The sequence below is a fragment of the Abramis brama genome (genome assembly GCF_963993115.1).
Source record: "Abramis brama genome assembly, chromosome: 24".
Taxonomy (NCBI): Eukaryota; Metazoa; Chordata; class Actinopteri; order Cypriniformes; family Leuciscidae; genus Abramis; species Abramis brama.
Window position 1 is genome coordinate 25,405,486 of NC_139986.1, and position 15,597 is coordinate 25,421,082.

The 15,597-nt window shown below is 38.2% G+C and overlaps 1 protein-coding gene across 2 annotated transcripts; it reads left to right on the plus strand.

Moving 5' to 3' along the window:
* Positions 1 to 8,376: 8,376 nt before the first annotated feature.
* Positions 8,377 to 15,597, plus strand: c1ql1l (complement component 1, q subcomponent-like 1-like). Of its 2 annotated transcripts, XM_084102312.1 has the most exons (3): positions 8,383 to 9,325; positions 14,516 to 14,735; positions 14,845 to 15,597. In XM_084102312.1, the coding sequence occupies exons 1-2, from the start codon at positions 8,441 to 8,443 to the stop codon at positions 14,693 to 14,695; spliced, it is 1,065 nt and encodes a 354-aa protein (XP_083958438.1). In that variant the 5' UTR covers positions 8,383 to 8,440; the 3' UTR covers positions 14,696 to 14,735; positions 14,845 to 15,597. The 2 variants fall into 2 exon arrangements, with proteins under 2 accessions (XP_083958437.1, XP_083958438.1); XM_084102311.1 differs by having other exon boundaries at positions 8,377 to 9,325; positions 14,516 to 15,597.

A 15,597-nucleotide genomic window follows, 5' to 3' on the forward strand; every position in this document is an offset into this window, starting at 1 on the left:
TCACAGTGGAGGTAATCCCAGCCCAGGAAAGTAGGCGTTAACGCAGCAGTGTGTTTGAGTTTGTGTGAGAAGCGTGTGCTTCTGTTTCACAAAAACCTCCTCCAGGACCTAAAGCAGAGAAAATGTATTCGAAGGGTTTTCAACATATACGACAAAACAAATGCTATCACCACCAGTATACATGTCAAGAGAGAAGCAAAAAAGCAAAAACAAAAAACAGTACATAAATAATTTAATGAATGTTTGTCCTTTTATTTCTTGTCATTGGTGTTATCAATGCTTGAAAATACAAGAAGTTGTGGAAAAATACTTTCAAGGTCAAAGTTCAGAGTAAAAGAGCAAGAGGCTCTTTTTACCACCATGTTGAAAAAGTTATTAATTTACCTTTAAATGTGTTTAAAGTTATTATTTTACCTTTACTTCAGTGGGTTACTTATTACTTTAAAAATGGCCTTTGTCACAGGTGTTGTCATCACGCTTTCTTCATTTGTGAAAAAAATTCTCCATTATGATTAATATAAGGTCATAATGTTAATACATGATTAGCTGTTATAACCATATGGGAGCAAATGGGTTTTAAATAATAAAAAAATCACTCAAATATAAATGTGACATTTATTATAGTCCAAATGGTGTTTTATCAACAGTAGCCAGTTCATAATCTTCTGTAGCCTAATTGTTGTTAATAAATGGTTAACGAAAAAAAAAGAGTACGATAGCTTTCTAATAAAGCCTGTTTAATGTTAATGTTAAAATGATAAAATTATTTTTTTGACTTTTTTTTTTTTTTTTTTTCTTCGCTCGGGCCATCAAATATGACGTTTTAAGGAAGCAAACGCATTGGGCATGCGCACATCGAGAGCGGTGAGCGGTTGGTAAACTTGACTATAGTAAAGTCATGAACATTCAGTACTGCGTGCAAAGTAGAAATACAAACACCATTGAGGAGATTGTAAACTTCGACTGCATTTAAAGATTGTAAACTGCATTTTGCCAAATAAGGTGAACGTTTGGTTAATTTTTAATTTGTAAGTTTACATCGCATCACACGACTGTTACGGTAGCCTAAACCCTACGGTGTGTAAGTAAATGTGTTCTACATCATTTTCTTGCTTCTATATGTATATTACTAGTTGGTGCAGGCAAGTCTTAGATTACTGATTTTGTGTTATTATTTTTTTTTAACAATGTCATATTTATCTCGAGCAAATACACTCCGCTGTAATTTAGTAGTAACAGCATAAGGCCGCAGGGTGGCGACATTTACAAATGAACACTAACTGAACTTGAATCGATATCAACTGTACGAGTACACGTTTAAGGTTTTTCATGTTCACGTTAAAAGGCCAGTGATACTATAATGGAGACTAACACCACTGAACACACTTGTCTGATATGATTAATTTATGATTTGGACCATTTTGACTATCGCTCATGAATGGATGAAAGGCTTAATTTCTGAGTCAGTGGATGGTTGTGTCACAAAAACATCTGAATGTTTGCCCTCTTGAACCACAATCAATAATTATATAAAAACAATACATGTCGAAACAAATGTTAGTTAAAAGAGATGGTAGCCACATTTGATATGTTTAAGTGAATGTAAATGTCAAAATGTTAAAATGCATCATGAAAGACTGAAAATGGTCCAAATTAATCATAAGTCATTAAACAAATGTGTGTTGTTTAGTTTTTAAATAAATATGTTTATTCAATAAGAGATTTTCAACAAAAAAGAAACATTCTGCTGACCAATCGTGGTCTCTCCTGAGTCCTGAATAATTTATTTGGCATATAAACATTTAAGTATTATTAATATTACATTTCACTTATAATGCCCACAGGCCATGGCTTGTTTGTCAGCTGATGGTGGTTTACATAAACATTAAGTGCTCTGATTGTACCGTCTCATCTAATGTTCATCAGTCCACAAAAATAATGCTTTCAACATTCAATATCAGTATATACTGTATACATGATATAGGCAAGTGAGTATTTGTGTGTGAATAGAAGAGACTTAAGGATATCCACAGATTTAATCCAAACAGTAACATGTCCTATAGATCTCAAGCACAGATTCTGAGTAATGTGTGTGCATCTAGAAACAGCCTGCAACGCAAACTGAGACTGACACGTCGTTCTGTGTGGTGGGTGGAAAACACAAAACACACACATACACAGAAACACAATGATCTGTGGGCAGGTACCATTCTGACATCAAAATAGTATGCTTTGGCACGTTAGTGTGTGTGTATGTGTGTGTGTCCTGTACGTGCAGTACGAAGCAAGCATATAAATCTTGATTTCTCACATCTTATGCTGAGGTTTACGGCCTCCACTGATTCAACAATCACTGCTACTTGGACAAGTGAATCCATGATTCGCTGAATATAAAAAAAAAAATTTTCACATGCCTTGCCCAATATATTGGCATTATATTGATTTTTGGCTGATATTAGAGTTTATTTTAATTTATCGGTATCAATGTCTTTGAAAGCCCTTTTCCACCACATAAGAAAAAAAACATGTTTTGAAAAAATCATAATTATGAGACAAAAGTCTTTTTTGTATTTTTGTCACAATTTTGACTTTCTATGTAATAATTATGACTTTTAAGTTGTTTTAAGTTACTTTAAAGTTCATTATGATTTACCAAAGCATGATGATTTTTTTTTCTTATGTGGCAGAAATAGGCTATTTTCCTATATTTTTACATTTAGATTAACTTTTCAATCATCTAATGTTTTTTTTTTTTTTTTTTTTTTTTTTTTATAATTTTGGTGCATTTGTAGAGCAATAAAAGAAAACAATTTTTTTTACCTTAACAATATCAATTTTGGCCACTAGTGGAGCAGTGATTTGTTTTTGACTATGTGAAAAAAAAATATTCCAGGAGACAAGAAAAATGCATTGTATGCATAAATGTTTTAGCTGCTTTTGTCTTGTTACACGGCACAACAAGATAATAAAAAAAGGAATGTAGGAATTAGACTGCAGAAGGTCTGTTCCCTACTGTTTTCACCTTTCCCTTCAGGGCAGTTTGTGATAGTATTGCCACTCCAAACACTAGTGTCTCATACAATATTTTGCTCCTCAAAGGCAGTGGTAGAATATTAAACTAGTTTTGTCATAGTGTAATTTATGTTCTGTGAATGCATTGTGTAACTAGCGAGTTGATGCTGAAATGATTGGACAGCTGTTTTTAACGCTTTTCGGTCAGTTTAATGTTACCAGCTATTGCCTTTCCTCTGCGTGCTCTCGGACACAGAGACTTCCACATATGTTCATACATACAGACATTTGAGCACATGCAAACACAGTTCGTAAGATCATTCTAGCTTACATCATGATCTGTCTGGCCCAGCCTGAGGTTTATCTGTACATTATGTTTCCTTTCAAGTAAAATGGAATAAGAAACAAGATATTCCCCCTTGCTCAAGGATGAGCAGGACGCGTGCATCTCTCTGGGGGCTTGTGACTGACTCAAGGGGCTTGTTGTTCTCAGCTGGCGAAGGCATGGGGAGGAGAAGAGCTGTGGAGAAAGTAAATTATATAGGGAGGGCTGGAAAAGTCTCTGTTCTTGACGCATTACTGCGCCTGCCGTCAAGGGCACTGTGGCCACGGTTTGAGTCACTGCGCTCAGAGCTCCTCACGGCCTTCTTTCCCTGAAGCCAATGATCAACATTCTCTCTGTTTCAGTGACTCACAGCGATAGTCAGCAAGCCCTCCCGTATCTTCATCATGTCCCATGACAGCATCACAAACCACAAGAGACGATGAAGAAAACGCACATTTCGTTTCAAACTGTTGTGTACGGTGGGACTTGTCTTTTAGACACAAAGAATCGCTTAAGCAAGTTAAAGGGATAGTTCACAAAAATGATTAACTCACCCTCATGTCATTCCAAACCTGTGTGACTTTTTTTGTGCTGTCGAATATAAAAGATGGAAGTCCAGAACAACATTACCTTTCATTGTATAAATGTAAAACTGACAGAAATCTTCTTTTCTGTTCCACAGAAGGAATAAAGTTAGGTTTGGAATGACAAATTTTTGGGTCAACTCTTCCTTTAAATCCGGGCTCAGACTACAGGAGTTTCGGGAAGATTAATGCCCTATTTACCCCTCCTGACATTAAGAGAAAAAATTATCAATTCAAAGTATTGTGCGCACGTCCAAACTTCGGGAGGTGCCAGACGAAAACCTTCCTTGTTTGATCAAAACGTTGCGATATATTAAAGTTTTATGGGAGCAGATAAAGCTAGTGCTTTTTTACATTTATTTGATTAAGGAACAAGTTATTATATTTTGATGAATGATTACAAATACAAACTTTTAATGTGTACATAATTTTTTTGGTTTTGATTGCATGCTAATTTTAGCAACACCACACCATTCTCAGCAACTCAAGATTGAGCATTAGCACCAGCGGCTGTGATGGAACATCATTTGCGTTGGCTGAGAATCAGACCCAGGTGTCCTGCATAGCGAGAATATTCTACCATGAACTAGCAATGCTTGTCTTGCGAGCCCAAGGCTGTGCATTTCCAAGCAGGTCTTCTTTCAGACCTGACGTACATGAAATAAAATGGCCAGAAAGGTCTGTAATAATCCAGCAAGCTCAGGAAACCATCTACCACCTGCTTCAGTGGGCTGTGAGATCTTCGTGAGCTCTTCGCTTTTGGTGCATGCAGTGTAGTTTTTTCTATCCTTTGTGAGTTTTGCATGTTAGAAATGTATGTCTTAAATGTTATGTATGTTGCTTTAGAGTTTAGACGGCATTGTGGTAGATTTTTCCTACGTACCTGGAACCTAATTACCTGGGGCGTCTCCAATCAACACCCAATCGTCTACAGTCGACACTTAATAAATATATCTGGGGCGTCTACAATCGACACCCAATAATCTTTATACTTTAGCTCTTGCATCTACAGTCGACAACTGCCTTGAGTTCCTTACCCTAACTAACTTGTTCCCCTAACTAACTTGCTGCGCAGCAATAATAAACAGACAGACTTAAGCAAATGTCCTTTAAATGCTTTAATTACGGCCAGGAATCAGGAATACAATAGTTTTTATAGAATAGGAGCATGGCAAAAATGACGATACATTACACAATTTCCCTACAATTTGATTGGTTCTTCATAGACAAACCCTTCTGTTACTAGGTAGAAGCAAACTCTGTTTTAACCCTCTATGGTACGCAACATGATATCATTGAGGAAAAAAATATTTGTGGTGTTTTTGTGTGGTGGACACTATAACAATATCAATAAACATTTTCATTAACTTTTAATTTATTTAATTTTTAAAAGTTTGTTGCCTCAGGGCAACATTGAACCACAACGTACAAATTGAAACATTTGACATTTTCACGTAGAAAAAATAAATATATTTATTGAAAACATCAGTTTCTTTAACCAGACATTTGAACAAACACATTTATCCAGTTTTTAATGTATTACAAATTTCCTATTTAATAAAAAGTAACATTTAACATCCAGCTGTTGCTCTCAGGCAACATTGTACCATAGTGGAACACAAGTATTACCAAACCATCATATCATCAAGTTATGTTCCCAGGCCAGCCGGGAGACATAATCCCTCGAGCGTGTCCTAGGTCTTCCCCGGGGCCTCCTCCCGATGGGACACGCATGGAACACCTCCCCGGGAAGGTGTCCAGGAGACATCCGGAACAGATGCCCGAGCCACCTCATTTGGCTCCTCTCGATGTGGAGCTCTACTCTGAGCTCCTCCTGAGTGACCGAGCTCCTCACCGTATCTCTAAAGGATCGCCCAGCTACCGTGCGGAGAAAGCTCATTTCGGTCGCCTGTATCCGGGATCTTGTCCTTTCGGTCATGACCCACAGTTCATGACCATAGGTGAGAGAAGGAACGTAGATTGACCGGTAAATCGAGAGCTTCGCCTAGCAGCTCAGCTCCTTCATCACCACAACAGTCTGGTACATCGACCACATTACTGTAGACGCTGCACCGATCCGTCTGTCAGTCTCCTGTTCCATCCTTCCCTCACTCGTGAACAAGACTCCAAGATACTTGAACTCCTCCACTTGAGACAGGAACTCTCCACCAACCTGAAGTGGGCAAGCCACCCTTTTCCGACTGAGAACCATGGCCTCGGATTTGGAGGTGCTGATTCTCATCCCAGCCGCTTCACACTTGGCTGCAAACCGTCCCAGTGCATGCTGAAGGTCCTGGTCTGACGGGGCCAACACGACGACAACATCCGCAAAAAACAGAGAGGAAATCGTGTGGTCCCCAAACCTGACACCCTCCGGCCCCTGTCTGCGCCTAGAAATTCTGTCCATAAAAATTATGAACAGAACCGGTGACAAAGGGCAGCCCTGCTGGTCTGACTTACTGCCAGCAATGCGAACCAAGCTCTTGCTCCGGTCGTACAGGGACTGGATAGCCCTTAGCAAAGGGCCCCTGACCCCATACTCCCAGAGCACCCTCCACAGGATGCCGCGAGGGACACAGTCGAATGCCTTCTCCAAATCCACAAAGCACATGTGGATAATCACAATGTTTCAAACCTAGACATCTGTCTAGTTTCCCATATTTGTTATTTTTACACTCACACAACCAAAGTCATGAGTTTTCGCCAAAGGGGAAACATACATTTTACGAGTTCACACTTACATACAATTTAAGGGGGTAAAGTTTAATGCGTATTTGGCGTGCTGTCCGGTGGGAGGGCTCCGAGCTCGGAGTTCGGCCCGAACCCAGAGTACTCCCCCCGTATGTAAGTGTTTAGGACTAGAAGTGTGGAGAAGGGGTGGTGGGGGGATGCTGCAAAACTGTCAATGGATTGAGGTGAGACTGCTGAGTGTATATATACCTCTTACCATTGATTGCTGAGTGCTCTCCACTTGTGTTAATTATCTGAACGTGCTCCTCCCGAACTTTAATAAAACCTCATTTAAAATTCAAAAGCACATGAATGTTGTTCCTGCAAGAAAAATAAACGTTAGTTATGATTAATTTAAAAATCCATCACAGCATCTATCAAATGTATAAATGTAAATAATAGATCCTGCATGAAAGCCAGTGGAATTTTATGTTGGACCGTGTGATATACAAGTGATTGACAGCGTTGATTATGATTTGTGGATCGATCTTTTTTCAAAGTGAACTTGAGGTAGGTTTTATTATGTTAAAGAGAAAACTAATAAGATATTGTACCATTATGTTTATTTGAACTTGTATTTTCTTTCTCTCACACACAGAGTATGTCATCAATTGCTGTTCGAATCGTTTATTAATTAGACAACTGTCGTAGGAGCAGCCACACAGCAGGATTTTGATGCATCATTTCTGACACTGTCAGAACTTCGTTGGAGGCTAAGATTCATCACAAGGGCAAATAATTGTTCGCCAGTGAGCATGTCACACTGAACTATCAAAGACCTGTGATGAAACGATTCAGAAATTTGTCCCAGATGCAAAAACATTGTGCACTGAGCTTTACAATGTTAGTTATACATGATGGGTGAATAAGTCTGGGCCCTTGTTCACCAGTTTTACAGTTTTTGTTGATCTATTCCTTGTTGCCAATGTACATGCAGTGGGGAGGCCAGAGTTGTTCTGACTTGCAGTAGCTTTGGATCAAAACTTCTGCAGAATGAACAAATTTAAGGTAAATATTCTAATTTTCATACAGTCATGTTCATTACAGTGGCTTGCTATTCCTGGGACACTTGTATCATAGCAAAAGACATCAAATGATCATCAACTCTCATACGAGTTAGCATTTATTTAATGAAATGAGACAATTATGAGCATGCCCGTAGCGTGTTCTCATAATCAGAGTGAGCTATGGAAGGATTACTGTGTTTACTGCACATAAATAAACAATGACATAATTACATAACAATGCCAGGAAGATGCGTTGAGGGCGGTTTTGAGAGACAGAGAAAGAGGGAAGCGGAAAAATCCTTTTGCTTGCACTCAGCAGGTGTCCTTTTGGATTAGCTAGAGCTTAGAATGCATCCTGTCATATTTACTTGACCATCATGCAGACAGAGAAACATACTATCTCTTCCTCATCTTCCCTCTCCTCTCGTGCTTTATCAAACCACCATGTCTAAACCCTCCCATCTAGTTTTGCAGTTCAACAAGTGGAAAATCAAATCATATTTCAAAAGACTGCACAATAAAACACACTTAAATGACTTTAAGATTTCCTTGGCATTGGGTTTCCACAAATACCCCTTCTTTCTCTCTTATTTTCTCTTGCTCTCCCACTGGTTCTTCATTTGCTGAAAGCCTCCTCCCACTTGTCCTTTTTGAGTCACACAAAGAAATACACTAGAAGGGCATTCTCTCTCTCTTTCTCTCTCTCTCTCCTTTTCTCTCTCAATCCTACTTCCTTCCTCAACGCCCAAACACTTCTCTCCACTCACCTGCTGAAGCAGTGAATGCTCTCTCTCTCTTTCTCTCTCTTTCAAGCAGGAAAGACATACACACACTCATCTGAGATCCCTGGTGGTTCTCATTTCCCTTCTCATCTCCGTGTGCACCTGACGTTGAGGGAGCTTGTTCCCTCACTTCCAGAGGTCAATATTCCTGCTTGCGGCGAGAGCTCCGCGCTGGCGGCCCAGCCCCTTTCCCGCTTCAGCCTGGGACGAAAGACCCTTCTGGTGGCTGGCGTTGCCGTCATGCTTCTATTGGTGCTGGTGATCCTCATTCCTGTTTTGGTTCATCTGGCGGGCAGCAGTGAAAATGGAGGTCAGTACGAGATGCTCGGCACTTGCCGAATGGTCTGCGATCCGTTCTTGGAAAAATCTGGCACTACGGCTGGTACGGGAACGGCTATCACTAATATGCAACTGGAAGCAGAGGCACTGACTGATCATAGCATGGGACCCCCGTTGCCCACCTACGCACACGGACCGCAGGGCAAACCCGGCCGCCCAGGGAAACCAGGGCTACCGGGACCTCCAGGACCCCCGGGACCACCTGGAGAGCCTGGTCCTCCAGGACCAATGGGGCCACCGGGAAATAAAAACCACACAGAGCGACCGGAGATCTCCGCTCTGGGTGGAAGAACAGCTACTGGAATGGGCACAGCGGTCTATAACATGGGACCCCGCGTGGCCTTCTACGCAGGTCTGCGAAACCCACAGGAGGGCTATGAGGTTCTGAGGTTTGACGACGTAGTTACAAACATTGGGAATAACTACGATGGATCAACTGGGAAATTTGTGTGCAAGGTTCCAGGGACGTACTTCTTCACATACAACGTCCTCATGAGAGGAGGGGATGGAACCAGTATGTGGGCGGATCTGATGAAAAACGGACAGGTAGGGTTTTTTTACTGCTAACGCACCTGTACTGAGGTTTATGAAAAGACATATTTTATGATATTCATAGTGATATTTTTATTACACTGTTTAAAGGAACTGAATGCATCAACACTAATGAAACTAATTTTTAAGGACCATGTACCTCCTCATGGTAACAGTAACACTGTATGTATAACCCTCAGCCCTTGAAAAGATTTATTTTTTCTATTTACATGTTTGTACTTTTTAGTCATTTTATGTTGTACATCCAACATGTGCTGTTCATGCCCTATCCATGAATAATATCCGTCAAGCAGGGAACAAAAAAGTGGTAACATGTTTACCAAGCTTTCGAAATGATGATATTTATTATAGACATTGATGTTTTACATAATGTTAGTTATAAACTGAACTGAATTTATAATGACTACAGACTACAGATTTAGCTAACTTTGTTTTTCTCCAAACTACAGATCTGTTTCGCATTGCAATAATGTCTGTGTCTGTTTTAATGGAAGCATCATTTTCCGGCAGCATATGCAATGCATGAATTACATAACACTGACTAAACACAGACTGCCACAGGGATGTAATTCCTCGAGTTTCTGAATAATCCCACTCCAGTGGGTTTCAGTTTGAATATTCATATACCAGAATATCCCGTATGTAACGGGGAGTGCATTTAGGGTTGCTTTCCAGTAAAGGTCAGTTTCATGTTTTGAGATGAATTTCTGTATAAAGGAGATATGACCGCACACTCATTTGCAAATACTTTATTTCACTAGCAAGTCTTGGTATGACTTGGTCGAGAGAAGTATAAATAGACAATTATTCACAGGTGTAGACAATCAATCTTAGTCAAGCAAACAATCAATTAGTAATTCTAAAACACCCATTTTCAGTTTCACTGAAACAAAAAATATAGAGACAACAAATTGAGTATCAACATTCAGTCAATATTTAAGTGCATAGAATATTTATATTACCCAAGACAAATGTTTCAATCCAATATACATTGACTAGAATCATCATATTCATAAGAAACAGCTTAGATCAAAGTCAACATTTAGTTTGTGTGTCCAATAGGCCTCCTGTTTAAGCAGAATTCGATCCAGATCACCTCATCTCCTCTGTAAGAATACCCTCTCAATTCCTATATAACCGAGAGATGTAATTGGGTGATTAAACTCAGTAAGATGTGCAGCCAGTGGGTAATTCATATTTCTGCATCTAATTGTAGTTTAATGTTCAGCAATACGCATTTTCAACTCACGAGCTGTTTTTCCAATATATGATTTACCTCTGGGACATGTTATGAGGTAAATAACCGCTTTTGTTTTGAAGCTCATTATTCCTTTAACAGGAATCGATTTACCAGGATGAGGGTGTTTAAATGATGTACAACGGTATAGCTACACTACCTTCTGAAATTGGTGTTAATAAAGTTTGTGTTGTTACAGGTGCAGGAGACAAGTTTAGATTTGCTAATTGATTGTCTACACCTGTGATTAATTGTCTATTTTTGCTTCTCTCCATTATGTGAGAAATCACACCTTGACAGAGACTTGTTGCTGAAATGGTGGTGAAATAAAGTATTTGCAAGTGAGTGTGTGGTCATATCGCCTTTATGCAGATTTGTTTTCTTTGATCTGCATCTCAGATGGTGTACGTTTGCTTTAGTGTTTTATTAAGGAGATGAATTCCTGTCATGTCTATGGTCAGTGTAAACTGTAAACAAGGAAAGATTTCACTGAACCAAGTGTTCGCCTCTTGTCAGAAGGGCTGCTGCATGTACATACTATACTCGTCTTCTGGCATCCCTCAGTGTGTCATTCTGAATCAGGGCCCTTCTCAAACACCCACGGCCACTCAAAGCACACACATTCCGTATGAGTTGTTCACATACAAAATAAATACTCTAAAAATGTGTGTATATATATTTTTCCTTTTTGATTAGTTTATTATTTTGAATAATTTTGTATTATTATTTTTTTTTATAATGAACGGTTCATTGGAAAGAAAAAAAGAACATAAATGGAAATCTTAGAGGCATTTCACTCTTTTACAGGAAAAAAAAACAAGATATTAACCAAATAATTAAGATTGGTGGGACTTGAAATGGCCATTTGAAATCCCAAATTGATTGACCACTATCTATTTAATTATACATATGATTAATTTCAATGTCTGTAGTGATTGTGGCTCCGTAAAAAAAATTATGAATTTCACACATAAACACTTTTGAACTATATGCGCACATATAGGAGTGTTAGATGCATTAAACAATCAAAAATCATGGAAAAAATACATGCATTTTTATATTTATAGATTTTATATAAAAACATATACAAATACATGCATTGATAAAGAGTGAGAGAGAGGCAGAACATGATTTCACCAAGTGCAACATATTCCTGGATCAACATTCCAATCAACCAATCAGATTTGAGGGACATGTTTACAGTTTATGTCAGGGTTAAGTACTTCTACATCAGTGTATTCACCATCATTCTCCTCTGATTTTAGGGATAACTTATGGGTAGGGGTAGGGATATGGTTAGGATTAAATTTCCAATGCAAGAATGTTATACAAAACATGATGACTCAGGAACACGTCTAACTCTGCAAAACCAGGATGTGCAAGAGAGAGAGAAAGAGCATTTTTTCATATATATATACTGTGTATAATTTCAAAATACTGTTCATTTTATTGTTGCTGCTATAAACAATAACATGAATCACTTGTGTATCTTTGTGACATCGACTTAAAGGGATAGTTCACCCAAAAATGAAAATTCTGTCATCATTTACTCACCCTCAAGTTGTTCCAAACCTGTATGAGTTTCTTTGTTCTGCTGAACACAAAGGAAGATATTTGGAAGAATGTTTGTAATCAACAGATCTTGGTCCCCATTGACTTCCATAGTAGGAAAAAAATATACTATGGTAGTCAATGGGGACCGAGATCTGTTTGGTTACAAACATTCTTCCAAATATCTTCCTTTGTGTTCAGCAGAACAAAGAAACTCATACAGGTTTGGAACAACTTGAGGGTGAGTAAACGATAGAATTTTCATTTTTGGGTGAACTATCCCTTTAAGTCTTGACTTGCTGTTTTAGCTGCTCATCCTCACATTTCCGAAACCTCTAGGTGACTCAGACACACAAACACCGTGCACACATGGCTAATCTGAATATATCTTTTAGCTCCTTAGCTTTAGCTAGGCTATGGGCTCCAATTATAATTCTCTCAGGTCATACACATTATAATTCTCTCAAGTCATACACATGGAAACACACATGACGGATATAAGTTCAAACACACAGATACACATGTATAAATACACACCCACGCATGCTGTGTGCTTGAGTCAGCTGTGTTACTCATATGAGCGCAGAGAGTGATGGCCCACAGCGACAGCGTTTCACCGTCTGACTGATGTCTTCATATTTGAGCGACTAAGTTCGGTCCCTGTCCATCAAACAAGTAAATGCCAAAATCATCCGTCCTCTCAGGCTCCCAAATAAACAATCAAAGCTCTTTTTCTTCTATTAGTTTAAAAATACTCAGAGTTGTTCGCTCTGACCTGAGCAGTGTTTTATTTATAGAAATAATGAGGAGAAAGGGGGGAATGTGATGGGAATCTCCCAGTGAGAAACAGTGTGTCAGATTATGTGTGTCTCTTTCTAAAGAAAGTCTCTTTTAAGGCAAATCAGATCACTCAGTGGCCATCTTCGTAAAACCCCCTGACAATTGGCATACAATTCAATTGTATATGTGACCCTGGACCACAAAACCAGTCACATGTCGCACGGGTATATTTGTGGCAATAGACAACAATACATTGTATGGGTCAAAATTATCGTTTTTTCTTTTATACCAAAAATCATTAGGATATTAAGTAAAGATCATGTTCCATGAAGATATTTTGTAAATTTCCTACCGTAAATATATAAAACATTTATTTTTGTGAGTGAATGCAGCACAATCGTGAACATAAATGGACAACTTTAAAGGCGATTTTCTCAATGTTTCGATTTTTTTGCATCCTCAGATTCCAGATGTTCAAATAGTCGTATCTCGGCCAAATATTGTCCTATTCTAACACACCATCAATGGAAAGCTTATTTATTCAGCTTTCATATGATGTATACATCTCATTTTCAAAATTGTGACCCATTTTGTGGTCCATGGTCACATATGGCAAATCAGCAATAAAATGTATCGGAATGGTTGAAATCCTGTATAAAGGAAGAATACAGTGCATGTTTTAAAAGGCTTGACACCACATTTCCATTATATGATTAATGTATTTAAATTAAGCGAGGAACATCACATGCTTGTTTGCCTCCAGCTTTAGTTCTGATAACATTTTCATCATTCATATTTTTAAAGGTCTGCTGTAGGAGAATCACTGATAAACCATCAGCTATTTGAAACAGATTCATTAAAAAATGTTAGCTCATTTTAATCTGCCGGAAACAACCGCAGCCAGAGTCAGACGATATGCCATCGAATGTGAAGTGTTGATTGCATAAACAGGAAAAATCTCATCAGTCTCACCTAAAGAAATGTTTTAAAGAAACACTTCACCCAAAAAAAAATTAATTCTGTTTTTTACTCACCTTCATATCATTCAAAACACATATGACTTTATTGCTTTTATGTATATTGAAATAAGTCTCTTCTGTTCACCAAGGCTTCATTTTAAAACAACTGCTTTCTGTTTGAATATGTTTTAAAATGTAATTTATTCCTGTGATCAAAGCTGTATTTTCAGCATCATTACTCCAGTCTTCAGTGTCACATGATCCTTCAGAAATCATTCAAATATACTGATTTGATGCTCAAGAAACATTTATCATCAATGTTAAAAACAGTTTAATATTCTTTTGGAAACTGTGATATAGCTTTTCAGGATTCTTTGATTAATAGAAAGTTCAAAAGAACAGCATTTATTTAAAATAAAAATCTTTTGTAACATTATAAATGTCTTTACTGTCACTTTTGATCAACACTGTCACCATTTCTTATAAAAAAATCTTACTGAACCCAAAATGTTTAGCGCACAGTGTGTATATACTGTATATGTAAATACTATTACTTATTCTCTATGGGCTTAAAACTGAAAAGCTCTGTTAAATCTCTCTCTCTCTCTCTCTCTCTCTCGATATCTCTCTCTCTCTCTCTCTCTCTCTCTCTCTCAGGTGAGAGCCAGTGCCATCGCCCAGGATCAGGATCAGAGTTACGACTACGCCTCAAACACTGCCATCCTACACCTCGACCCCGGGGACGAGATCTTCATCAAGCTGGACGGTGGAAAGGCACACGGCGGGAACAGCAACAAGTACAGCACTTTCGCTGGCTTCATTCTGTACAGTGACTAGAGGTCAAGAGGTCACTGAGTTCAGTCTCATGTTTGTATAGGTGAGAGATATTAGGGGGTCTTAATCTGATATGTATTAACACCACTGACATGTTTTGGTCGCAAGAGATTTTATTTTCCATTTTTCCTCTATGGTTCTGTTTGCTACAGGATATTTTCACCTGAAATTCAACAGCTATTCACGCATAACTGAGTCACAAAACACAACAATATCATTTGTTTAAAGGGTTAAATGATTCATTATGCACCCTGAAGGAAATGGCCGTGTTTCATTGTAGTATGCACTGGATCCAACGAGAACAGACACACATGAAATCAACCCGAAGGAGAGAGCAGGGCTTCAGGGGTTCAGTCGTAACTGATTGAAAGCCCAATCAAGTGATAGATATTTCATTATGATGTTGTCTTTATATGTATGATCAATCTGTGAATCTACACTGATGTTTATCAATGTCTCCGACATAATGTGAAGTGAATGATGTTGAATTATTCCCTAAAATCTTAATAGGATGAGTGTATGCACCTGGTTTTGTCCGTTGTAAATCATAGTATTTGTGGTTGATGTGGAAATACTAGCACAAATAAAGCTCAGCATTTATTTCAGCTAAAGCTAAACCCGTTCATTGTTTTTTTTTATTAATAAATTATAAGGTATGTGGCTTTCTTAGCTGATATTACCATTTAAAAATCTCTTAGCCTAATAAAAGTTACCACTTAATGGATGGAGATCTACATGGTAACTGTAACAGTGATATCTCATTTATAATGACGACCGCTATCTAAAATCATGTACTGTATATATCGCATTAATCATGACCTGTACAATATGTCTAAATATCTTCTGTTTTAAATGTAACCGCTAATAGATTTTTGCTTTTGCTAATAAATGGGATTTTTGTAACA

What these genes read in the sequence shown, in the direction of transcription:
- c1ql1l (XM_084102311.1), top strand. Translation starts at nt 8,441, where the DNA reads ATGCTCTCTCTCTCTTTCTCTCTCTTTCAAGCAGGAAAGACATACACA. An exon ending in ATCTGATGAAAAACGGACAG is followed by an intron (nt 9,326 to 14,515) that starts GTAGGGTTTTTT and finishes TCTCTCTCTCAG; the next exon opens with GTGAGAGCCAGTGCCATCGC.